General features: G+C 38.3%; 1 protein-coding gene across 1 annotated transcript in view; it reads left to right on the forward strand.

The window, feature by feature from the left end:
• LOC136862892 (uncharacterized) overlaps nt 1–27,323 on the forward strand; it is a 330,052-nt gene that overhangs the window by 181,323 nt on the left and 121,406 nt on the right. The window contains exon 6 of the mRNA XM_067139172.2: nt 9,443–9,582. Coding sequence (XP_066995273.2) covers nt 9,443–9,582 — 140 coding nt within the window. The remainder of the gene's footprint in view (nt 1–9,442; nt 9,583–27,323) is intronic.

Raw genomic sequence — 27,323 nt, forward strand, 5'->3', positions numbered from 1 at the left:
TGTTCAATAAGGTTTGCGTTTGTCTCTAAATCCAGTGAGTCGGGCTGAGTGGCTCAGATGGTTAAAGCGCTGGCCTTCTAAACCCAACTTGGCATGTTCGATACTGGCTCAGTCCGGTGGTATTTGAAGGTGCTCAAATACGACAGCCTCGTGTCGGTAGATTTACTGGCACGTGAAAGAACTCCTGTGGGACTAAATTCCGGCAACTCGGCGTCTCTGTAGACCGTAAAAGTAGTTAGTGGGACGTAAAGCAAAATAACATTATTATTATCATTATATTATTAAATCCAGTGAAGTCTGATAAAGTCATGTTTTTATTCGTAGGAAGTAAAATTTTGTGACATCGTGTATGTTGGTGATATCGGAAATCACGGTGTGTTGTTGTATTCCTGAGGTCCGGAAGTTGCAGTATAGTAAATGAAAAAGGATTGTTATAAAAGTTGTCACTGGAGGACTGAGGTGCAAAGTCTTGAAACAGGAAGAAATGGATTGTGCCGGAATATGTTGTGATAAGAGTTTTATAGATGTTGAAGGCAGAGGAAGCCTGTATTTCATGTGTAATGCCGCCGTGAGAGGCGATGAGAATGAATTTTTGAGACAGGCTATATTTTTTGATGGCGAAGAATTTTTGAGTCAGGCTGTATATTAAATGTGATATATCTGAGGCAGGCTGTAGTGATATTCCGCTAACAATACAGAACAGCTGACCGGGTGAAGGTTGGCTCGAAATGAGTGCTCTCTGACGCACATTGTGATTTGAAGTTAAGATCCCCAGTGAAAAATAATTTCTGTTGAAGATTGTAGCGCTTGGCAGTTAAGTCCAAGTGACGAGTTTATGTAAAGTCAGCATAATGAACATTATATTATACGATCTCAAGGGTAGAAGAGCATTCTGAATACACGGTTGGTGTTATTTGACTGTAGTAACAAATTTCCACTCAGTAAATTTCATAAATTATGAGACTATAATTTATCATTAAATCGGAAACATTGTGGGATGAGATATTGGACTTTATTAAAGCGATAGTTTGGCTGTGTAGAGTCATTGAATTTCGCTTCACTGGATAGTTATTGATACGATTTGTTTGGAATAGTGAGATGGTAGGTGATTTGGGGGCCTCACCCTAGAATTATATTGTGGATTTGTTTTGATGGTGATGATTATGGTTTTGGCGATATTCACATATTGTTAGACGTGTGCTGAAAGTCGTTATTATTTTTCCAAATTTCATTGCATATGTCGAGATCGTGTTTGAGTTGTGGATTGCTTGCCACGTGTTATTTATTTTCAATTTCACGTTTTATTAACAAGATAGGGACTTAGTTGCATTTCCTGGCTTGCATTCATTCTGTGGCAAGATTTGTTTCATTGTGTGCTATTAGTTCAACATTGTTTACAGCTAAAATATCTAAGAGTGTGTTTGAAGTTACGATTTCGCCTGACATTCTACAGGAAGCGTAGACAACCCAGTTTCCGCTCGACAATAGATTTAGGACGTCACATGTTATCCTAGGAGTATACTGATGATGAAACATCCTAGTTCACGCTCAAGGATAGGTTTAGGAAGATGTTTGTGTGTACTTAGAGGTTAGTGTTAGGGTGTGCAGACATTAGGTAGGCCCGACGATTGGTTTAGGGTGTCAGCTGTATATACTCAAGTCTTAGATTAGATGTTTTTGCAAAGTGACTTGAGCGATGGTAGTGTCTGCAGTAGTGTATGCAATGCGAAGAGTGTTAGCTAAGTAATATTGATGCCATGTCTTGGCACAGCCCTTCCTAGCTGGAAGGTGTTTACCTAAGATAATGGAACCAATAGTGGCAAGAACGTGACGGTTGGCCAATATTGGGTACTGAGCTAATGGTGATTGAATATTTACTGCAGTGTGCCACGCGTGTTTGAGTTCATTGAACTTAAGTATTTTATTTTATTTACGGACTTAATTCTTTTGTCGTTCTGACGTCCGATTGCTTTGCTAGTGTGTGTGTTGACACTCAGCTTATTTGTGTGAGATTTGAGTTACGAATGCGGGTTCGATTCGTCAGCCGGGAATATATATTTTATTTTTCAATTTTTGCCATTCTTTCATTTTTATAATACGTAGTTGATTGTGGTCGATCAATAACTTTGTAAGTAGTTTGTTGGGACAAACAGTTAGTAGATGGATCTGTAATGGTGGTCGTTGCTGTAAAGGAAAGAATTCCTAAAGTTTTTGTTTCATTTTACCATGTGGACTTGTAATTTTATTAAGCGTAACGTAACCGTTCATACCCTGAAAGTTGGTTTTGTAAGAATATTTTTCAAGGGATTTACCCTTTTTTAAAATTAACTTCAGTGTTGGGCATTTCTTCTAAATGCGTGATGAATAAGTGTTTCCTGCATTTCGCAGTTTTGTTCCTTCAGAACAACATAACGTAAGATCCTCTCGGATCATGTTGTTGTTGGTTCCTTCTAAACAGCTGTTTGGATGATGCAGGTTTCAGCAAGGGTTATGAATTTCATGTTTTTGGTCCGTATTGAACTTTTTTCTTTTTAATTTCGTGTGGCTATTTCTAGCCGAGTGCAGCCCTTGTAAGGCAGACCCTCCGATGAGGCTGGGCGGCATCTGCCATGTGTAGGTAACTGTGTGTTACTGTGGTGGAGGATAGTGTTATGTGTGGTGTGTGAGTTGCAGGGATGTTGGGGACAGCACAAACACCCAGCCCCCGGGTCATTGGAATTAACCAATGAAGGTTAAAATCACTGACCCGGCCGGGGATCGAACTCGGGACCCTCTGAACCGAAGGCGAGTACCCTGACCATTCAGCCAACGAGTCGGACCGTATTGAACTGAGAATAACATATGAATAATAACACAGTAAAGGTTTCCACCTATTCAATACTAATATGTATTTTCAATATTTTAAATTGCATAGAGCTAGTTTCGACCCACCTAGGGGTCATCATCAGCCATATTAAAGCATAAACAACTCTTGTCGAATCCTAAAACACGTTATTTTAACGGTAAGAATCTTATGGATTTGAAATTTATAAAGTGAAGTGTGGTAATGATATGAGAAATGTTAGTATGGTACAGGTGAGTAATAATTAATAATTATATGAGGAATATACATACTAAGAAGTTTGGAACAAAATATAAATGGGGTGCTTAGTGTTGTAAAAATTATACACTCAATGATATCGGTAGCCCTCGTACTAAATACAATGTAAAATGACACTAATAAAAATATATACAAGTATGTACAAAGTCTGGAGAGTAAAAGGTGATACTCTTTATATGCGGAGTCGGCTTGACACTGATCAGCTTAAGCAGAGAAATTAGGCATTTGGTGTATTAAAGCTGTGTTGACCGGCAGCATTGTTGATTGTTGGACTTGAAGTTATTTTTGAATTTCTAGTTAAGAAGAAGGTGGATACTGCGCATGGAGATATTAATTCTCAGTTCTTAGCGGAAACCAAATACAACCTGTTAATATGGAGAAAAGGCGGTAAAAAACAAAGAACACGGTGAGAGGAAAAGGTTGCCAATAAAGTGAAAGGACGCTTACCTCGCGCTGCGGTGTGTGTAGTTTAGCTGATGGTGTGCAACTGGTGGCGGGAAGAGAAATGTGGGCAGAGAGGAGGGCAGGCGCGTGCAGGTTAGGAGCGGGTGTAGGAAGAGTGGTGTTGGTTTGCGGGAATGGGGGGGGGAAGGCTTAAGGCAGGGCTGAAGGGTGCGAGAGAAAGGGTAATTGTCTCGGAAAAGTACCTTTGATTAAACTTAGGGTTGAGTTTTGGTTGGCTGCATTATTGTTTCTGAGGAAAGTGATAAATAGATCGAAGAGTATGTTGGGTTTCTCTGAGATTTCATTGAGATTGTGACTGGCGTTGAAGTATTGGTCTAGGTGTATGTAGTAATTTTCCATTATGTTCAGTAAAGGGCCCTTGTTTGCCAATTCGAGGATGTCCATGTCCTGTTCGATATTGGTAAAATTATGGTTATAATCTTGCATGTGTTGGCCGATGGCTGAAAACCTGTTGTATTTTATTGTGTTAGTGTGCTCGTGGTATCTGATATTGAAGTTTCTTTCGGTTTGTCCAATGTAGGATTTTACACAGGTGTTGCATTTGATCCTATAAACTCCTGATTTTAAAAAACTTCTGGTCTTGTTGATGTGTGAAGTATTGTGTAAAACGTTGGTGTTCTTATTGTTGGTTTTGAAGGCTTATTTTAACGCCTTGTTTCTTGAAGATATTGATTAACTTGTAGATATCATTGTTGAACGTGAAGGTGGAAAATGTTAGAGGTTTAGTTATTTCTTTTTTGAGGGTAGTTTTAGGGCGATGTTTGTGTTTATTGATTATCCTTTCTATGAACTTATTGCTCAAGCCGTTGAATTTTGCCATTCTTCACTTTCGACAATGTTATATATCAATAAGATGGTTTGGCAATGGGGTCACCGGCCTCGGGCATTTTGGCAGAAATATACCTGGACTTCCTCGAATACACCAAAATTGACTATGAATATGGAAACATTCTCTTTTGGGCCAGATATGTTGACGGTCTTCGTAATCATGAATGAGAAATCAATTAATGCCTCCACCACCCTCTTAAGACTCAACAATATTGTTCCTCATATCAAATTCACACTAGAATCCGAATCAAATCAAAATATCAACTTTCTAGATTTAACTATCACTAGAAACTCAGATTCTTTCAGTTATAAAATATTCAGAAAACCTACTCAAACAGCCTCCACCATTCGCCAAGATTCAGTAGCGGAATCCGAAGCAAATATAGGGAAACTGCCGGCAGGAATACAAAATGACATTAAATATGAAGTAAAAAAGAAACTCCCAAGTTTAGTAAAAGAAATGAAAACTAATTCCGACCAGACCCTCCTAAAACAAATAAAAGATTTAAAGAAAAAAATAAAAGATAACGACATTATCGTGACTAAGGCAGATAAAGGCGAAACAATAGTCCTAGTAAATAAAAGTGACTACATCAAAAAAACTGAAGAATTCTTTTCTAATGAATCTTACACTATAGTAAATGAAGAACCGGCCTCTAGAATTCAAAGGAATCTAAAAACAATCCTTAAAAATTCAATTTGTTTATTTAATGAGCAAGAACAACAAAAAATGGTCAACATGAACCCAACATTACCCAAGGCAAAGGCACTACCTAAGGTACACAAAAACAATACACCCATTCAACCAATTATAAACAGCAGAAATAGCTCAACATATAAAATATCAAAATTTATACATCAGGTCCTCAAAAAGCATTACAAGTTCCAGAGTAACTCCTCAATTAAAAACTCAATTGAATTTTGCGAAAGATTAAAAAACTTCAACTTACAACCCCACCATAGAATGAGCTCGTTTGACATTTCCAATATGTATTCAAATATCCCCATTAAAGAAACGATGGAAATCATTAACTCAAACCTTTCCAAATATAGCAACTTAAGTAAACTAGAAGTAGATGAATTTATTACACTACTTAAATTCGTATTAAATAACAACTATTTCACCTTTAACAATAAAATTTACCACCAATTAAGTTTAGGTATGGGTGACCCCATCTCAGGATTATTAGCAGATATTTATATGGATAACATAGAACATAGCATAATTAAACCAAACATAGAAGGAATCTGTCTTTGGCTGAGATTTGTTGACGATACATTTGTAATAACAGACAACCGAAAAAATAACAGCGAAAAAATCCTTGATTTTTTAAACAACATCGATAAATACGTAAATTTTACTAAAGAAGACGAAAAAAACAACTCATTGAATTGTCTAGAAGTCACTGTAACATGCTTAAAATCCAAATTTGATTATCAGATATACAGAAAACCAACACACACGCCAATAACAATAAGAAATGACTCACTCCACCCCAAATCCCACAAACAAGCAACCTTTTTCAGTATGATCTACAGAGCCTACAAAATTCCCTTATCACCCGCGAATTTTACAAAAGAAAAAAACTTCATAAAAGAACTAGCACTAGCCAATGGATATAAAGCAGACATAGTAAATCGAATCATCAACAAAGTAAAGCTCAAATTAGCCACAAACCTCGCACCGGAAAAGACTAAAAAATCAAAATACGCAACCTTCACTTACACCAGTTCAAAGATTCACCAAATAGCAAACCCACTCAAAAAACGGGATATGCAAATAGCCTTTAAAACATATAACACTAACAAAAACTTATTTTTTAACCATAACACAGTTAATACCTACAAGGCTCCGGAATATACAGACTAACATGCGCACAGTGTAAATCTTCATATGTTGGCCAAACTGGACGCAGTTTCCTAACCAGATGTATGGAACACTTTAACGCCTTAAAACACAATAAATACTGCGCAATGGGTAATCATATGAAAGAAACCGGCCATCATTACACCTCAATAGACAAAGACCTTACAATAATCAAAAGAATCGAAAAGGGGAAACCAATGACAGAGTATGAAAACATATATATTTATTTGGATCAATACTTTAATTAAGGAAAAAACTTAAATGACGCGGTCGAAATAAAAAGTCCGTTAATAGAACAGTTGCCAACATTGTTACGAAATATCAAATCAGATAAAATCAAATTCTTTAAAATATTCAGTCTAAATACACTCACAACTGGAATCATTTCGGCAACGCAAAAAAATCCCCCTCCACATAACACGCCAAAGCTTAACGACCCGCCTGCAGGATCGTCCTCTACCCCCACCTCGACAACAGTTAAGAATTCCCTACCCTATAGCACGTCAATAGTAAACACCCCGCCCAACTTCTCTTCCCCTCAACCCCCTACCCGCCCTTCACAACAGATCTTTCATACGTACAACACAAGGAGCAGAACCACAACAGACAATAGTCACAGTAACGCAATAAGGTCCACAAGATTCTGTAGCAGCAGACAAAGGGGTAAGTGATAATGCAACATCAACACTCACATTACAAGCACAACACACACACAATATTACTTAAGTTAATTTCCATTTGTTCCAGATGCTTCTTCCATTCTGTATTTCTAAAGAAACAAAATCAGATACTCATAATTTGGATTGAAGCCCCTTTTAACCATAACTTACATTAAAACAATCAACTTCCAATGGAGAGTCTGGTGGCTAAAAACAAGAATTAAATATGTCAATACTTCCTCTAATCAAACTGCCAAACTGCAGCAGCAAATCTCATCAATTCTAGAAGCCATCCTCCAACGAACCCAAGACTTCAATTCTAGATTATCATCATGACTCTAATCACGCATGATGCAAAATTACAGTCTTTTTAAATAACATTCTTTAGAGAGCACAATTCTTAACTAAAATTCTGAATATTGAAATGTTACTGTATTCTAGAAACCAACGCACTTTAGAAACTATGGCTCCTATTAACATCCAATATTTATATTTATGACTCAAATTTTAATGCCAAAGTATAGTAGAATCAATTTTATTTTAACATTGCAAACAATTTTTAGCCAAGTTTTCAAATTGTAAAAACTGTGTTTTGGACTTCAGTGTGTTTTAGAATTAACCCATTCCAGTCTGGGCCTTAATATCCCTAACAAACGTTCTGGACTGGGCATTTTTAAGGATCTTTATAATATTATATCTCTGTACCTGTAGGAGATATGGACATGATTCTTTTTTCTTTGTACTTGTTTGAGCATCTAATTCTCAAAAGCGCTCTTTGTATCATGTCAACTATCACTTGAGATTTTAAAATTGTTTATATATTATACCATGTTTTGCGAATGGAGGAAAGGTCTGACGGATAACAAAGCAAGTACATTTTTCTGAAAAACAGTAATATTTACCCTATTTCGCTAATATAAAATGTGCATTGCAATTACAAAACAACAATGATAATAAGTACGATATAAAATAATAATTTTTCAATAATAATAATAATAATAGTAATAATTACAATAATAAAAATGGGTGCTCTTACGAAATATTATTTTAATTGATAACTTTTGTTAAAAGTTACTCAAATGTAAAAATATTGTTCCATTTACCACAAAAGACTTCTGAGAAAGAGAAAATACAGTCTTCTAAACAGACAACCTTACGAATATGTAGACAATCTTACGTATTCGTGCCAATATGAAATACGCGGGAACATGAGCTAGGCCGTAAAACGAACTCCAATCATAATGAAATGCAAGAAGTTGTTTCGAAATCATATGTCAGTAATATGTTCATTTGCGCATAAACTTATAATATATCATAAAATATCGAAAATATCACTTTCGTCAAGCACATGTTTGCCGCGAGAAGCCATGTCTTAGAGCTCGCTGAGTGACAACATCTACTGATGCATGCTGTTCAAATATATCGTAAATTCTCTGACTTAAACATATAATACTGCCATCTGCTTAAATACTCTCGTAACTAATACATTAGGAAACACGATGTAACCACCAGAATGCGTGCATAGCTCGTTCTCGATTTTTAGCGAATTGTCAAACCTTACTACGGGCTATGCCCGCAGCGGGTCCTGAATGTAACTTCGGCCGCTGCGAGCTATGTTCGCAGTTAGACTGGAAAGAGTTAAGAGTTACTTCATTTTAACATTGCAGATCATATTGTCATAATTTTTAATGTGTATATCATTCCTATGTTTTAAATATTGTTATCACTGAAATTAGATTTACATTCAATGTAATGAAATTTGTAACAACAATCCTAATATGACAAACCTTGAGACAATTGTATAGGCTGATGATGCTTGTGAATAAAGCGAAACATGTCCCGGTAAATTAGTGTTGTAACATTACGACCTAGTAACACAAACTAATTTGTATTGGAAAGGTGGATCAAAACAACCAACAAATTGTTAGTATATCATAGTTCGTTTTCTAGTCGAGATGTGTCCTTCAGTTCAAATTGATAAGGCTTCACTTTTATGGATATGATTATTCATTCCAAACAATGTGCTAACACTGAGAAACACTCACACGGAAGTGGCACGCAATATCATGTTGTAAGTCAACAGTGACGCCGTGCTGCCTCCTACCTAAATCTTAGGATCTTCATATCTCGCAAGCTAATGGAGATTTTTAAGTTCCGATTTCGACATTCCACTCTTCTACATGCAATCTAACTGAATGAATTAAAAACAACAAATTGATTTTCTTGAGTTTACTGGGCCTTTAACTGTTTCTGTTATCTCCAGTGTTTGAAAAAACTTGTTATTGCATCTTTATTCCACCAGCAAAAAATTAATATTGTGGTTCTTTCATATCGTTACACTCAATACGCATCTAAGAATATCATCACTCAAAACTTCTGTAAAATTTGTTAACATAATGAATCATTTATCAAGCATAATTTTAATACTCTGTAATCTGTTACTTAAGTATAGTATAATTGAAGGGATGTTTGCTAACTACTACTACTACTACTACTACTCATAGCATCATTTATGAATTTCAGACCATGCCATGGGGTCCTTTATCTGTTGTCCAAATGGAGACTCCCCAAGAATCTAACGATGGGCCTATACTGTGGATTCGTCCTGGTGAACAATTGGTTCCTACAGCTGAAATAGGAAAATCCCCTCCAAAAAGGCGGAGGTAAAAATACTTACGTATTCTGTGCATGCTTGCATGCATGGTGTTAAGATTTCTAGAAATTCTGTAGGTACGGCCAGTGGGTGTGAATGCATGATTTTTTTGAAGATATTTCTTTACAGAAGGTTTCTATTGTAATATTCAGTTATTCTCCTTTGTGATGTCAGTGGCTGCAGGAATTCTTGTAGGTTAAATAATTACTGTGATATGGTATTCCTTGTGTTTTGAGTTTTAAACCATGTAAACTTGTACACTGTTGGTTCTGAATGAGAGTAACTGGTACACATACAAAATTGGAATAGTACAAGGATTAAATGTAATTGGTTGCTGTTTGTTGTAAAATATTGCGAGTTTCTGCTATGTTTAGTAGGTTTAAGTGATTATTTCCAGGTCTGGAAGCAGTTTCGTTGTCAGAAAAGTTTGAAAATATTACCTGTATATCCACTAATACTCCTCACATATCTTTTCCAGAACTTAGCGAAGAAAAACTTGGGTGTGCGGATTATTGGAAATGAGGTTGGTACCAATTTGCCTCAGGGAATGGATCCCATTATATAGTAGCGCTGTCCGGCCTTGGTCTGTGTGGTGTAAAGTACCACGTTAAATGTGACGTGTGAGCCACGCATTAAGCAGGGCTACAAGTTCTTTTAATTGCTCGTACATGGCTAAAAATAAGCATAGGATTATTGACGATGCAGAGGTAATTGGGAACCATTCGGCAGGATGAAAGTATGATGTTGGAGAATGTTGTACATGTGACTGCAAAAAGGAAAATGTGATTTTGAAAAACAAATAGTAATCACTTGGTATTTAGCTCAGTACATTCCTATACAGCTGGTAGGGGCTAGTCGTTCTTCTGGAAGCTCCCGGCCTGAGGGCATAGCCAGCCTCACCCTGTATTGTTGCCTTCCATCTGGTTTTACCCTTCTCCTTGAGGTTTGTTCCATCTCTAGCCGAGCCCTGAATATTGTAGTAACCCATCATCGAGATATTAATACAAGGCCGTTCTGAACAAGGAGGGGTTGTTGTGTTGGAAGGTTGAGTATGGAGTGGCTGTTCCATAAGTCACTGTCCGAGTTCGGTAGTCCGACTGGGGGAACAGTAGTGTTGTAGTGTGTGTATTACCGTGGATTAAGGACTGTCATAAGTGGAATTGGAACCGTGTTAATGGTCGTCGTCGTGAGATTAGCAGTGTAGAGCTGTGTGAATTCTCTGGAGTTGAACCAAGTGAACAGTCATCATATGTTGTGGTGGTCAGCAGCTCTGTGTTCAAACCTCTGTGTCCTTGCGTGTTCATTTATTGGGTCATCCAGAAAGAAATTGGTGCAATGAAAGAAACTGCAGTGGGACACTAAAGTCTATATACACCCCCATATTGTAGCATGTTGTGTACAACCCTGGATGTACAGAGGTGTATGTGCAACTCTTTGTCTACGTCCACATCCAGAACAACATAAACCAAGGTCGTCAGACCAATATCGTGCACGACAAGCATGATAGATGCAACAATGTGTGTTTACTGGGGTACAGAAGTCAGCATTCACTTCGAGTCTGTCGTCAGTAGTAAGAAAGATGTTGCCATGAACACAGTGAAAGTTGTGCAGTTTGTTGATACAGTAGACATGTATTGCAATACAGAATTTGATTATGTAACATGGGCCCAAAAGGAACTGAAATACTGGTGGAGGTGAGGAAAAATATCATTAAGCTCAGTAAAAAGGTTTGTTCACTATGAAAAATTGGGGAAATTGTTAGAAAGAGCAATGCAATTGTCCAGACTGTAATAAGAAACTACAATGATCGAGGACATGTAGGAAACAAAGCTAGATGTGGAAGACCACGAAAATTAACAGGGAGCGCCAACACATCATTAGAAAAATGAATGCCGATCCCAGAATTAAAACTACGAAGTTGGCGCTCGATGTCACAAATGCTAGTGACAATATTATTCATCCCATCACAGTACAAAGACTTCTGAACAATCATGAGTTTGACAGTAGAACAGCAAGGAAAGAACCGTTCATAAGCAATGTAAATGAACAGAAGCACCTAGAATGTTCAACTCTGCATTGAAGTAAATATTCCATATTTCGGAATACAGTGCTTTCTATGGATGAGAATAAATTAGACATCTTCCAGTGTGCTCAAAGCAAAAGATGGGGCAAAAAAAGAACGAAAGTTTAAAGAAGAAACATCTTGTCCCATCTGTGAAGCATGGTGGTGGAAATATTCTTGTGTGGGGTTGCATGTCTGGAGCTGGGGTTGGGAATTTAGTATTTATTGTGAACATTATGGATAAATGGAAGTATCTCACCATCTTAAAGGAGAATTTGAAGCGATCTGCAGAGAAACTGGGACTAGGAACAGACTGGGTGTTTCAGCAAGACATTGTCCCCAAGCATACGGCCATTGTTGTAAAAGAATAGTTACTTTACAATGTACCAAAACAGTTGCATTCGCTTCCCATCGCCAGACATCAACCCAATTGAACATCTTTGGGGAGAACTAAAGCAAAGAATAAAAAAATACAAGCAAAAGCAAAGATGATCTGAAAACGACCTTATGAAAAAGTGGAGTAACTTTCCATCTGCGGACACAAAAATATTTGTGTAATCTATACCTCGACGTTTGGAAACTATGATCAAAGCAAAAGGCGGCAATACAAAATATTAAATCATGCATGAAAGTGTATGTTGACTGTTGTACCTAATTGATGTTTCATTTGTATGCTCAAGGTGTCAGTATATGGAACTACAGTGAAACTCGGTTAAGAAGTTCCCGCATAAGAAGTTTTCCTGCCTAAGAAGTGTGATATTCTTGGTCCCTTCATGAGTTGCATTAAGATATATGTATATTTTTCCCGTTTAAAGTGTTCTGTTGTAAATATATTTCCTGGTTAGACAGTTCAGATTTTAGAGCTCCTCGAGATAGAAAACGTCCGCTCAAAGCAGCCCATGGTTAGAACCCTCCAGTCTCCGCGCAAGTTGCACCTTGTGTTAGACCGTTTGCGCGCTCGCGGTGTGTGTGTGTCTGGTGTCATGGAACCTTTGCGGGCCTGACAAGGCCATATGACGTCACGCTATGACAACACGGACAGCAGATGCTCACTCTCTTGCTCTCACCTTGTGGAATCGAATCGAACCCATCAGTCGAAATTTCCACTCCACCGTTCCATCTAGCGGAATAGAATCGAACAGGATTCTACGTTGGAAACATAAAGCACGCAATGGATGGTTTGATAAAACTAATGCAGTAATTTGCGGGTCGCGACAGGGTGAAGTCATTAATCGAGGTGGCCTAAACATTAATTAAAAACCGTAAAGTGTATTTGTCCACAACATTACTGTTAATCTACCACAAAATTGAATATTCTAACCTGTTTGATTTTTCATTCCCTTGCTTATTTCCTTCCAGGCATTCTCTCTTACATTGTTGTTGCAATAATACTTATGGGTCTTGCCATAGAGGAAATTACGTTTTTGAACTAAACTGATAAGATTTTCCGTGTCCATTATTAGTCTGGTGAATAAAAACAACTTCATGACTCTACACAGGAAACAGCTGACTTGCCAGCAGCCAGCTGATACACATGCCACCACAGCCGGCCGAGATCCCGATCGTTTACGAAGTTAAACGAATGTTGATAGCCAACTGGGTGTTGGTGCAAGGCACACAGAGGCATTGCAGTACCACGTGTTGGCATAAAATTGAAAGTTATTTTTAATTTTAACTTTATACGAGCTAAACATTGTATTATCGTGTCACTCGTAATTATTACATCGCATTATTAGAACGTAGCACAAGGATGAGGAGACATGAAATAAAATACTCTCGGGGAAAGAAACTGTTTACGTTTAGATGTGCTAGCGTTGGTACTGCGCCTTTATCACTCCCACGTAATACCCCAGATACTTTTCCATGCACTCATTTCTGCAACTTCGAACCTGTGTTTCTTTTCTTCATTACCTATAGCATGAAGAGGATTGAAGCGAGAAAATAAACTCAATACTGGCTTGGCCATGCAGTACTTGTGAAACAGCCAGAAACTACGCCCGTTGCCGTGACAACCAGTAGGAATGCAGGGGCGATTTAGGCCTAGGTTCTAAGAATCTCTAAGAATAAGTTGTTAGATTTCCCATTTGCTGCCGTTATCCTTGAAGTAGGTGTCAGGGGTGTGAGGAAGATAGAAAGCACATGATAACAAACTATAGTACAAGTCTTGTCTTTGCATCTTGTAAGCCTAAGCTACGGATTGCCAAGCATAGTGTAGCGTCGTAATTAGTATGAATAGAAGTCGGTGAAGTTAGTTATACCTGTAATATCAACGTACAAACGTTTTAAGTGAAAATGAGCGGAACTCAGAGGAAAGAGATCAAGCGAAAGGCACTAACAATAAAAGACCAAGTGGAGATTATAAGGAAAGTGGAGTCATCTACACTTTCCCATGTTGCTTTGGCAAAGGAGCTGGGGATGCCGCTGTCTACTTTGAACGGTATTATAGCGAAGAAAGAAGAGATCTCTGCTTCTGCAGGGAATACTTCAGCAAATTGTAAGGAAGTTAAATCTGAAAAGTACGATGAAATAGAACAAGCTCTGCTAATATGGTTTAAACAGCAGTGAAGTTTAAACATACCTTTCAGTGGGACTATTGTGCAGGAGAAAGCCGTATGCAAATTAAGGATACCGCGTCGAACGGGTGGCTGGACCGCTTTAAAAATCGAGCCGGCATCGTTTACAGAACAATTTGTTGCGAAGCAGAGAGTGTAAGTGCGGAAGAAAGGGAAGCGTGGAAGGAAATGGTTCTGCCTGCTAAAATAAGCAAACCTTGCAACGTTTTTATATAACTTAATATGTTCCCTTTTTTTATCAAATATATTTATAATACGGTATGTTCAATTATTTTACTTTATCTCTAAAAATATTGTCATGATAATTGAATTTTTATATTGTGGCTTTCTGTTAGCAGCTCTTATATATTGGCCTATTTCTGTATTGTTGACAAACAAGGAAATCTGTTGGCTATGTGTTTCACATGTATTTCAAAGTACAGAATAAGTTTTGGGGCATTACCCCTTTCAAGAAGTTTCCTGCTTAAGAAGTTTTTTTTTTTTTCAGTTCCTTGAAAAACTTCTTAACAGAGTGTCATTGTATGTTTTTCAGTTTGTAACATGTCTGTTTATGAGACAAAAAGTGAATACTTAATAATTTCTTGATTGCTTTTGTCTTGAAGTGTTATTTTTAGGACGTGGTGTCCGACTGTAGGCCTATGTTACTTGAAACACAGTTATTACCAGACAGCACACTCACTATGACAACTCGTAGGCAAAACTAGTCTACTACAAATATCAAGGTAAGGTAAGCAAACTGCATGAGAACTCTGGTCAGCAGTTTGCCTGCCTACAGCATGTGAAGATTATGATGAGTTTCTTAAAACAAATACAGTAGTACAGTAATACTGTTAAGAAGTTTTTCAAGGGACACCAAAAAAAAAAAACTTAAGCAGGAACCTTCTTAACCCTTAGTGGACGACTGTCGGGCATTTCCCGACATACCAGTTTCCTTTTCTGGACGTATGTCGGGATATACCTGCCGGCTGTTTCCACAATAAATATATACGCGTGTGAAGCAATTATGCATGCTGCTGCTATCTATAGTTATTGTATAGAAACTTTAGGAATGTAACAGCCTTCTAGATGCGTAAAAACTTTGTTTTATGAGTTTTACAGGTGAATAAAGAACGAGCGGTTGTTTACATTAGTCAACTGTGAAAATGGCGGCGCGCAGACGGGGTAGTGCTACTTCGTCTGATACACTTGTTTCTTACGTAAAATTGACAGCAGTGATGACAAATTATCAGTTATGGACAGGGAGTTCGATGTTTCTAAGAGTGATGATAATTCCAGAGAAATGGAAGTAGTTGAAAGCGATAATGAAAGTGTTACAAATAGTAGTGAACCAGACAATTGGAGAGTTTATCGCCCAGCTGATCCGAACTTTGTAAAGAAACCACACATTTTTATTAGTGGTTTCTCACCTCCTGCTGGTAAGAAACCATTTACTCTCATTGAATTGTTTACACTATTTGTTATGGAAGAATTGGTAAAACAAATTGTTGATGAGACTAACCGCTAGGCAAGAGATAAAATACAAATGAATGCTTCGAGAAGTACCACATGGAGAAGAAATATAAGTAGAAAAGGGGCAAACTGTCTTTCAACTCCATGTGTATTGCTTATAGTGTGTATCTAGAGTGATAAATTAATTCATAATGTTGTGAGTATCTTCATTATACCTTCATTGTAAATATGTAGCATTTTTTAAGAAAAAAATCCGTCTAGTGCAGGACTACACAAGAAAAAAAAATTTGTCCGCTAAGGGTAAGGGTATTCTGTACATTGAAATACATGTGAAACATACAGCCAACAGATTTCCTTGTTTGTGAACAATACCGAAATACGCAGATGTATAAGGGCTGCTAAAAGAAAGCCATAGTATAAAGATTTGATTATCATAACATGTATTTTTAGAGATAAAGTAAAATAATTGAACATACTATTCAGTGGAACCTCGATTCTCTGTTTCTGGAAGAACCACCGTAAAAAAACGTACAACACGGGAAAACGGAAAATCCGGGAATGAGTGAACCATGAACAATTCGGCTAAATATCACAAAAAGATATATGTATACTTAAAATCTTACAAACACCCCTAAACCAAACCAAACTGCACCCCCAATGGGCCTTCCGCCTACCAAGCGACCGCTGCTCGGTCCGAACGCCTGCAGATTACGAGGTGACGCATGGTCAGTGCGACGAATCCTCTCAGCCGTTATTCCTGGCTCTCTAGACCGGGGTCGCCATCTCACCATTAAAGAGCGCCTCAATTAAAGGTAATCGTAGAATGAGTGAACCTGGAACCAGCTCTCGTCCAGGTTAAAATGCCTGACCTGGCCAGGAATCGAACCTGGGTCCTCCGTGTGAGAGGCAGGCATGTTCGACCACGGGGCCGGCTTCAAACATTAATTACCGGTACGCGACTTTAAGTTTCGCAACTTTACATTCAGTTTTACCAGGGAAACTTCGTCGGATTCCTCTGAAAACTTCTTTCTGTTCAGCAACTTTGATCGGTCACACTGTTCGAAAAACCTAATAACATCAAGCCAAACAATCCACCACAAGTATTTTTTAATTCTCTAATCTAATAAAATAAAGCACATTGGATACAAAAGCACCCAACATGATGGCGAAATTCCTTTTTCTTTAAATCTTCCATTGTTATTTGATCACTGGAATACTGTTCGTAGTCAGTTTGTAGAAATCTTGTACCGCGCAAATTAGGCCTATGGCCTACATAGACTTTTAAAGGTTATGTTGAACTCGAGAATATTGTTTCGAATATAAGTATCGATTCTCACGTTTTTGAATGCATTATATTCAATTATGTCCGTCATTAATTACGTTTAAATTGGAAAGAGAAAAAGTATCATCAAAACTTCCGAATTTATTATTCGCGACCGTGAGCTCAGCTGGAAAGCGCGCTCCGCTGTCCAAGTCGGTACGAGTGCGAAATGATGCAAAGATTTTTACATGTAACGTGCGCAAATAAAACGACTGTGGTTTTAACATTTTAACACAATAACTTGAATTTCCTAGTCTTACATCAGGACCAAAACAATAATAGGCAATCCCAAAACCTCCCATGGCTTTATGTTTGTAAGGTGCAACATCTGTTCTGGTCTCTATAACGTAATCGTATACGATAATATTAAAATACTAAATTTGTGTTACTTAAGGAGGAGCAGTTTAGATTCCTGCCTGAAAGCTCAGTGACTATACAGTGCCTTGAGGGAAGTGCCGAAAACCTGTTCGGCGATACACTCGAAAAAAAAAAAAAGGAAACGTCTAACCCTGGTCATAATGTAGACAGGTACGAACATTTGACGAAACTCGTTCCATCTTCAAGTAGAGCTGTCAAAATGCGCTCTGTCTCCTTCCAATTGTTGTGGACACTCTCTACTTTATGATTTCAATTCTCTACGCAATACCACACGAATGCGATGCTAAGGTGGTCCCTTATGCGAGTTAACCGCCGATTGCTTTTCCGCTTCCTCAAATTACCGCAATGACTGGGCGTTAACACCAAGATCCGCATGTATGCCGTAGCCATCCTTTTGTGAGATACAGTTTTTTGAAGAACGCGTGATCGAGGATTTAGCGTTGATGGGACTGAAATTTTTGATCGGTTGATATGGGAAATCGTTTCTTCAAGGAACGGATAATGCGGGATTTTTACAACGTGATTTAATTAGGATCGCGGGACCACGTAATTTGAACAGATAATACGGGAAAATGTAATTTTCGGGAACGTATAACAAGGTGGCCAGCCGTATGGAAAACCGGGGAAACCGGGAAATGTCAGGGATTTTGATAAATGATGGGAAAACTGGGAAATGTCAGGGAATTCAGAAAAAAGTCTGGAAATTCGTTCTGCCATATTAAATGGACATACCGTACTTATCCCTTATTAGAAGCACATTTTTCAGTTTTGAAAACATTAATCTTGGGCATGTCAGGAATAAATTATAAAGAAAACTGAACAAACATTTAAAAAATTCAAGTGTGATCTCGAACGTGAAATAACCAATAACATCAATAGCTATATGGATAGCCTATCGCAAGCATTAGCGACTATGATCGATCAATTGATCGATCGAATTTTCATTGTTATGATCTGATTACTATTGAAAATGCTGTATTGTTGGGGAATGGCGAGCTTGTTGAATTAGGCCTATATTGCGTTCTCAGTTTTTCTAATCGCTTAAATACATGGCTTCAACAACAAAATATGCATATAGACAAAATTCCATAACCCAACGGATGACTGTGTTTGTTTACTGTGTAATGACGTGTGCGATAGTCATTACCTCGTAAAATGTAAAAACAAGACAACAAACACTGACTGAATGCAGGAAAGTGTGAAATTCACTTAAACTTAATACTCATTCGAGTGTTCATGATTATTATTATGATGATGAAATGCGCTGACATAAGTAAGCCTTGCGTAAATGTTTAATGCATCGTGACACCGTTTGGGCCGCGCCATGTTGAGTTTCTAACCTATCTCTTGTGAGAGGGGTTCGGAAGTGTTCAGGCACGACTAGTAGCTTGTAATATCACGTGTAATTTTGTGAATAGAGAACAAGATTTAAAATAAAGTGACATCACACTCTAAGATAAAGGTTGTTTGTTGGTTAGGAGATTTTGAGTTTGTGAAGTATGTGTGTATGTAATCGTTTTTGATCCAGCCAATCCCAAACTGCCATTCATGTCAATTTATATCGGTTGAGCGCAATCTTGAAACCTGTCTGCCAACTGTATTGCCTACATCACCACGTGGTTAAGCTACCTAACTCGGCGTGTGTGGTATATAGGTTTAATAGTGATCAATGTAGTTGTAATTTTACTTACATCCGTGTGTTGGTTACCATATAGTTCATCTGTGTACCATACCCCAGTATAGTTCGTGCAAGACAAGCGGCAAGAGTGTGACTCAGCAAAAATTGACACAGTGGTATCGATCAGCCATAACCTCCTTCTTATGCCAGTCATTAGCTGCGAATAATTTATTTCTTTTACACTTTATAATAATGTACCTATTCTTGTTTTAGTGTCTGATATTGTTAGGAAGTGCATGCACTATCTTTGAAGGTTTTGTGAATTTGTTTTCACTTGTGATTTGCGTGTGATTTTCGTAGTAGGGTATTACATTTTACGAGGGCTCTGTGCCGCAGTTGTATTGCATCAACTGTTGTTGAAGCAGTAGAGTGCTGGCAGCATAGGTAAGGCATTGCTCACTTGTTTTGCGAACTGTCAGTTTAGAAGAAAGCCGTGCGGAGTATAGGACTATTTAAATATTTTTTTACAATATACTTACTTTTTTCAGCTAACAATATCTTCATCAAAGCCAAGGAAAACTTCGTTTAATGAAAGGTGGCTGCTTGATGATACTGTCGGAACATGTTTGAAACCCATGCCTCAGGACAAATTTTCAGCATATTGCATAATATGTTGTAAAACATGATTTTTTTTCTCTTAGCAACATGGGGAAGCAGACATTAAAAAGTCACATGGGAGGAAAGAAGCATGCCAGTAGTGTCAACTTCAGCCAATTCTCATCATCCCTTTCAAGTTATTTTAAAAAAGAACATTCGAAAAGTGAAGTAAAAAATGACTTAAACTCAGTAGATAATACCCTGGCCGCAAACACAAATTGTCCTCTGCCTGCCGCAGCTACCACAACGAACTCTGTCACATTTGACTCCACTGCTGCTGTTTCTTCTTCTTCTTCTTCTTCTTCTTCTTCCTCCTCCTCCTCCTCCATTAAAGAAGGTTCACCAGAGACGAGATGTCTACAGAATTATCTTTCAAGAGAGCAAGTAACCAAAGCTGAGATTATATGGTGCATGCATATGGTCATGCAGCACCATTCTTTACGTTCCAGTGAAGCTAGTGTACGTTTGTTCCCAGTAATGTTTCCAGGCTCTGAAATAGCTTCGCAAGTACAACTGCACAGAACAAAAATTGCATATACAATCACTTATGGTTTGGCTCCCTATTTTCATAAGCAAGTTCTTGAGATGTGTCATTAGTGCTCACATTTCACCGTTGGTTTTGACGAGTCACTGAATAAAGTTTCTCAGATGGGCCAAATGGATCATGTAGTTTATGGTTTCAATCCTGATACCAATGAAGTATGCATTTCTTATTTTGATTCCGTGTTTTTTGGTCACTCTACCTCCTCAGATTTGTTAATGGTTTCTTGCGAGCACTGCAGGGACTCGATCTAAAAAAAACTCTAACAAATTTCAATGGATGGTCCAAATGTTAATAAAAAGTTCCTTCAGGATATTGGTAATTTACTAAGTTATGATCCAGATGCTCCTAGTTTGGTGAACATTGGATCTTGTGGCTTACGTACTGTGCACAATTCATATAAAATAGCAGTAAAAGAAACCCAGTGGAATATTGCCGAGTTTCTTCGTGCTCTTCACTTCTTGTTTTGCTACGTTCCTGCAAGACGTGCTGATTATACACATTATTCAGGTTCAAATTTATTTTCTTTGAAATATTGTGCTATAAGATGGCTTGAAAATTTGAAAGTCATTGAACGTGCTATAGATATTCTACCTAATGTTGACAAATATGTGGAAGGAACAAACAGAGACAAGAAAATCCCAAACTGTAACAGCTTCAAAATAGTATCAACTTCACTTAAAGATAAGCTACTTAAGGCCAAGTTGTAATTTTTATTATCTCTTGTTGGAGATTTGGGACCATTCCTAAAACAGTTTCAGACCTTCCATTTGCACCACTCCTGTATGAATCTCTCATTGCAACAATGAAAAATGTCATGACAAGGTTTGTTAAGTCTGAGTCACTGCAGTCTTCAGAAAATGTCCTCAAAATTAATTTAGACAGTAAAGAAAATCTTCTGCCTGCATCTAAAATTGACATAGGTTATGCTGCTAGAGCAGCACTTCATGGCACTCCTGGATTACATGATCGATATATATTAGTGTTTCGCACAGATTGTCTAAGAGGAATGGTAGCTTTTTGCAAGAAGATACTGGAACGGTCACCACTGGCATATAAACTGACTAAAGGAATTTCTTGTTTCGATCCAAGTGTAGCCAAGCAACCCCTAAGCAGCAAACGGCTAAGGGTAGCTTTAAATGCCTTTGTTGAAAACAAATGGATCTCGGGTAATGAAGCTGATCATATACAAAGGGAGTTCACTTCTGTGTGTGAGAATGATACTTTCAAAAAAGTAATGAATTCTTTGTCTTCTAAAAACGAGAGATTAGATCACTTTTGGCTCCGTACTGTCTTGCCAACAGTAAATTTGAACACAGAAAAGTTGGCTTCATTTCTCAAAATGATTCTAATATTGTTTAATGGAAATGCTTCACTTGAACGTGGTTTTTCTCTGAATAAAGAAATGATTGTAGAGAACATGCTACAAGAATCCCTTGTAGCACAAAGAATAGTATATGATGCTACCTCAAACCTTGGTGGAATTGAAAAGGTCTCCATTAATAAGAACATGCTCCATGCTGCAAGGAATGCTCGTGCTTTGTATATTCAAAATCTGAAGGAGAAACGTGAAGCATTGGAAGCAGAAGATTCTTTGCAACAAAATAAGAGAAAAGCCACTTTGTTGCTGAAAGAATAATAAGGAAAAAAGTGGGGGGTGATGGCAGAAGCTCGACAGTCGTTGCTGGCTATAGATGGAAGAAATTTCTTCACTGAAGCAGTAATGGTAATAACTTTTTAAAATCTTAAAGTGAATTAAATTGGACTAAATTCAACTTCCAAGTTTTGAAATTTAATATGCACATTAATTACTCATTTATTTTTTGCATGTTAAGTTTTTAAAATGTATTTTAATATTACAGTCATACCTGGAAACTTCTATTATAATTTAATTTTTTGTCATTGTGTGTCAGGGAAAAAATTGTTTTTATGTCTGGTAAACAGGGAAATGTCAGGGAATTTCAAAATCTGGATTTGGTGGACACCCTGTATAATCTAGATTCTACTGTATTATAAAAATACTTCATAAGAGACGGGAACATCATTACGAAGCATGTCTTTAAAGTAAGTACCGTTTTTAGATAGGGCCGCTGCAGCGCTTCGATAGTCGTTCAGAGCATGCGCGCTCAGTACATACATCTGTAGGCTAGCCACAGGCGCCATTACGGAAGCATTCGCCTGTATTTACGTTTGTTTGTGCGTTTTGAAAATGCCTGTGACAATTAACAGTCCCGCTGAGTGTGAAGTACGCACTGTGATTTGATTTTTAATGGAAAAGGCGTGAAAGCTATTGAAATTCATGGGCAGATTAATGAAGTGTATGAAGAACACAGTTTCAGCTAAGGAATGGTAAGAAAATGGGTTAGAGCATTTAAAGAATGTCATACTAATGTCCACGGCGAGAAGCGTATTGGGTGACCGTCTGTCAATACTTAAGTCTTGGTGCAAAATGTTGATGTAAAGATTCGAGAAAACAGATGCTTTAAGATTTTGTCATTAAGTTATGAGTTGCTTGAAATTTCAAGGAGCATTCTTTATGAAATTGTGTCAGGATGCTTAGATTATCGGAAGTTGTGCTCATGCAATCCAAAACAAACAACTTGTCATGCTCGCAGGGGGGATTCTTTTCCTTCAAGGCAATGTGCGTTCTCACACGGCTAATTCGACCCGAAACCTCGTCTCTTTATTTGGTTGGGGACAATTTGATCGTCCTCCAAATAGGCGTGACCTAGTGTCTAGTGACTACCACTTGTTCCTGCATCTGAAAAAGGATTTCTGGAAGTCAACGCCACGATGACGATGATGACCTGAAAAGAACCACACAGCAGTGGCTGGCATATCAGGTGGCAGATTACTATGCAGATGGAATTCAGAAGCTGGCTTCACAATGTGACGAGTGCCTTAATATGCCTGGAATTTACGTTGAGAATTGCTTTAAGGAACAGGCTTACATGAAGAAAAAAATTGTTCAAATAATTGCATTACTTTTTTCTATATCGAAACTGTACTTACTTAATAAACTTGCTTCGTATATAAAACCTTGCACAAAAGATATGAAGAAATACTAAGAGCATTAAAACGGTAGATGCTAACTGTATATTATGTAAATTCTATACTGCATTAGACATTAAATACATTTCCAAACACGAAAGTCTAGGGTCGTGCTTGGAAAAGAAATTGTCCAGGGTTGATTGTTTCAGGTTTTTACTGCTTTCTTGAAGTATAAACCTCTCCATTTCCCACATTGCCTTCCATGTGTCCCCTTCCATAAACCGCCGGAGTTTTTCAAGGCAGATGCTTGCCTCTCTGCAAGATGGTCTTGGTGAATTCCCTTCCTCCACTTCTTCTTCAATCTCCTCATCTCCTGCCTGAATTTCCTTGCAGATCTCATCGATGGTCTGCTCCTCGCAAGTGGTTACCATATCATCAATGGCAGTGAAGTCGTTGAAACTACTGGTAATCTCCATCTTCTCCTGTATAGTTTTCCAGCACCCTGGCTCTTCATCACCAACTTCCATAACAATACCGTTGGTACCACCACCGAAGCCTGCTTTCTTGAAGCAGTTTGCTACTTTTACAGGCTCCACTGAATCCCATGATGAGGCATTGAAATGCATTGTGTCCAAAAGAGATGGTTTGTAGATGGGTTTGCCTGCTTCCATGCGTAGCAGCATATGGTGCACAACTGATTTTCAGTACCTCTGCTTCAGTACCTTAACGATTCCTTGGTCCATGGGCTGTAGTACCGATGTAGCATTTGGTGGAAAAAAATTCTTACCTTCATGTTCCTTAAATAGGGCCACTCCTTGGGATGAGTAGGACAGTGGTCCATGAACACCACAATCTTCCTGTTCCGGCTCCCCATTTTGGCATCTAATGCCTCATATACTCTTCGGACAGGAAACTCGTAATCCAAGCTGACTAGTTGCTGATGTACGTGTATGGTACAGTGCTGACATTTTTGAAACAACGTGGCTTCCTAGACTTCTCTATCATCAGTAGAGGTAGTTTTTCAGTTCCTTCCATGATGGCACCAACCAGTACCATAACACGCACTTTATTTAATTTACCCCCGTGGCAAGATTCTCCCTCCAAAACTAGAGACTTATCTGGGACAAGCTGGTAAAAAACTGCGAATTCATCGAGATTAAAAACGTTGCTGCCATTTCCTCCACACTTACACTCTCTGCTTCACCACAAATCGTTTTGTAAATGATGCCGGCTTGCTTTTTAAAGCAGTCCAGCCATTCATTCGACGCGGTAAAAGGTACTTTTAATTTGCACCGCAATTCCTCCGGCATTCTCATTTACAACAGTCCCCCTCAGAGGTATGTTTAAACTTCGTAGCTATTTAAACCATATTAGCAGAGCTTGTTCTACTTCATCGTACTTTCCACTTAACTTTCTTGCAGTTTGCTGAAGTATTCCCTGCAGAAGCAGAGATCTCTTCTTTCTTCGCTATAATACCGTTCTAAGTAGACAGCGGCATCCCCAGCTCCTTTGTCAAAACAACACAGGAAAGTGTAGATAACTCCACTTTCCTTATAATCTCCACTTGGTCTTTTAACTGTTAGTGCCTTTCGCTTGATCTCTTTCCTCTGAGTTCTGCTCATTTTCACTTAAAATATTTGTACGTTGATATTACAAGTATAACTAACTTCACTGAATCCTATTCACACTAATTACAATGCTACACTACACATGGCAATCTGTAGCTTAGGCTTACAAGATGCAAAGACAAGACTTGTACTACAGTTTGTTATCATGTGCTTTCTATCTTCCTCACACCCCTGACACCTACTTCAAGGATAACGGCAGCAAATGGGAAATCTAACAACTTATTCTTAGAGATTCTTAGAACCTAGGCCTAAATCGCCCCTGCATTCCTACTGGTTGTCACGGCAACGGGCGTAGTTTCTGGCTGTTTCACAAGTACTGCATGGCCAAGCCAGTATTGAGTTTATTTTCTCGCTTCAATCCTCTTCATGCTATAGGTAATGAAGAAAAGAAACACAGGTTCGAAGTTGCAGAAATGAGTGCATGGAAAAGTATCTGGGGTATTACGTGGGAGTGATAAAGGCGCAGTACCAACGCTAGCACTTCTAAACGTAAAATTTCTTTCCCCGAGAGTATTTTATTTCATGTCTCCTCATCCTTGTGCTACGTTCTAATAATGCGATGTAATAATTACGAGTGACACGATAATACAATGTTTAGCTCGTATAAAAATAAAAATTATTTTCAATTTTATTCCAACACATGGTATCACAACGCCTCTGTGTACGTGTCAGGCCCCCTTCCGCCAACACCCATTTGGTTATCAACATTCGTTCAACCTCGTAGATGATCGGGATCTTTTGGCCGGCTGTTTAGCGGCATGATGTGTATCATCTGTCAAGTCAGCTGTTTCCTGCATAGGGTCGGGAAGTTTTTGTTTTGTAATAGTTTATTCACCTCGCTAATAATGGACACGGAAAATCTTATCAGTTTAGTTCAAAAACTTAATTTTCTCTACGACAAGGCCCATGAGTATTCGTGCAACAACAATGAAAGAGACAATGCCTGGAAGGAAATAAGCGAGGGATTGAAAAATCAAACTGGTTAGAACATTCAATTTCGTGGTAGATTAGGACTATACAGTAAAACCTCGATGCATCATTTTTCAAGGGGAGGGGGAAAATGACAATGGATGCAGGAAAACGATAAATGAGGGTGACATAAAATAGGGAGAAAGCAAAATAATAAAATATGGTACAGTATTTGTGCATTTTTAGTCATGTAAGTAATAATAATGATGATGATGGCGTGTGGCCTTCGAAGCCGGGTGGAGATTTTTCGAGTTGTCGCATGATAGGCGATCTGCGTGCTTACAAGAATGCAGCTCTACCTTAGATGAATCCTAGTGCGTAAGTTGGTGCACACACACACAGCCCCCAAACTGTCAGAATTAACCAACGAAAGTTAAAATCCCCAACCAGATCGTGACCTAACCATTTAGCCATGGAGTCGGACATGCTCTTACTATACATAACAGTATCAGACCATTGCAATCATGATATACACGATGAAAATAAAAAGCGCAACTTTTATGCAGTTTCTTGTCACTTTTCCTTACATCTCATAGTAATTGGAAAACCTTCAAGGTCAGTTCTATTATTGCAAATTAATGATATACGTGGATATTACAGCGATAACCTGTATTTTGGTAAAGATTTTTTAGACCCTACGCAAACGATAGGCTAGAGATTCCACATGGCCCGGCTCGGACGATGTCACAGAGGTTAGAAATTCAACGTGGCACACCTCGGATGATGTTACAGGTGGCTAAGTGATGCTGCCAACGTAGGAATTAATTTCAAGACTAGGCTAGTGAAAATATTATTGGTCTGGCTTGGTTAGGTCCAGCTTGTAACAAGACAACTGGGCAGAGGGCAACAAAGTGGTCAACAGGCCTCTAGCATCCCACAAACTTCACAAGGTACGACGCGATTAATAACCCTGTGACTAATTAAAACATATCCAGCGCACGCCATGACTATTTTAAACTGCTCGATTTTCAACGAAGCTGGCAGCCCTAGCTAGCCAATAGCAACACAGAAAATGATTGCAAATTTGTGTTTTACAGTGCCTCAGTTTTAGTTCTTGTAAATAAGAATACCTCTTGGGGCCAGTTTTTGGGTCGAGAAGGAGCATTGACGCCAGGAGGCTCGTAGTGAGATTGCGCATGAATAACCTGCGCAGAGCACTCCCTCCTACGAGATCCTTGCTCAGGACTAGAAACTCGTAAATCGCACATACATTCTCGCGTAACAGGTTGCTGCTATTATGTGCTAGAGTATTCAGCTGTCTATTTAAATTCAAAAAACTTTTGCGTATATTTTTCTTATGTTCGATCGGTCCGTGCGGGATAATTGTGGCAGGGAACAAGTATTTTTTTGACGTTCATTGCGATAAAACTATAGTTAGAGGAACAATAGATGCAGGGTAATTAAACATTGGTTTATATGATATAGATGTTGATTCCCATAGGGAATCTGAAATATTTGTCCCGAATGAGTAAATTTATAATACCAATATAAATGGTCTGGTATTGGACATTATAAATTTTCCAGCTAACTCATTCCTCCTTGCCAGCATTGGGCTCATCAGTTG

The sequence above is a fragment of the Anabrus simplex genome, chromosome 2, assembly GCF_040414725.1.
Source record: "Anabrus simplex isolate iqAnaSimp1 chromosome 2, ASM4041472v1, whole genome shotgun sequence".
Classification (NCBI taxonomy): domain Eukaryota; kingdom Metazoa; phylum Arthropoda; class Insecta; order Orthoptera; family Tettigoniidae; genus Anabrus; species Anabrus simplex.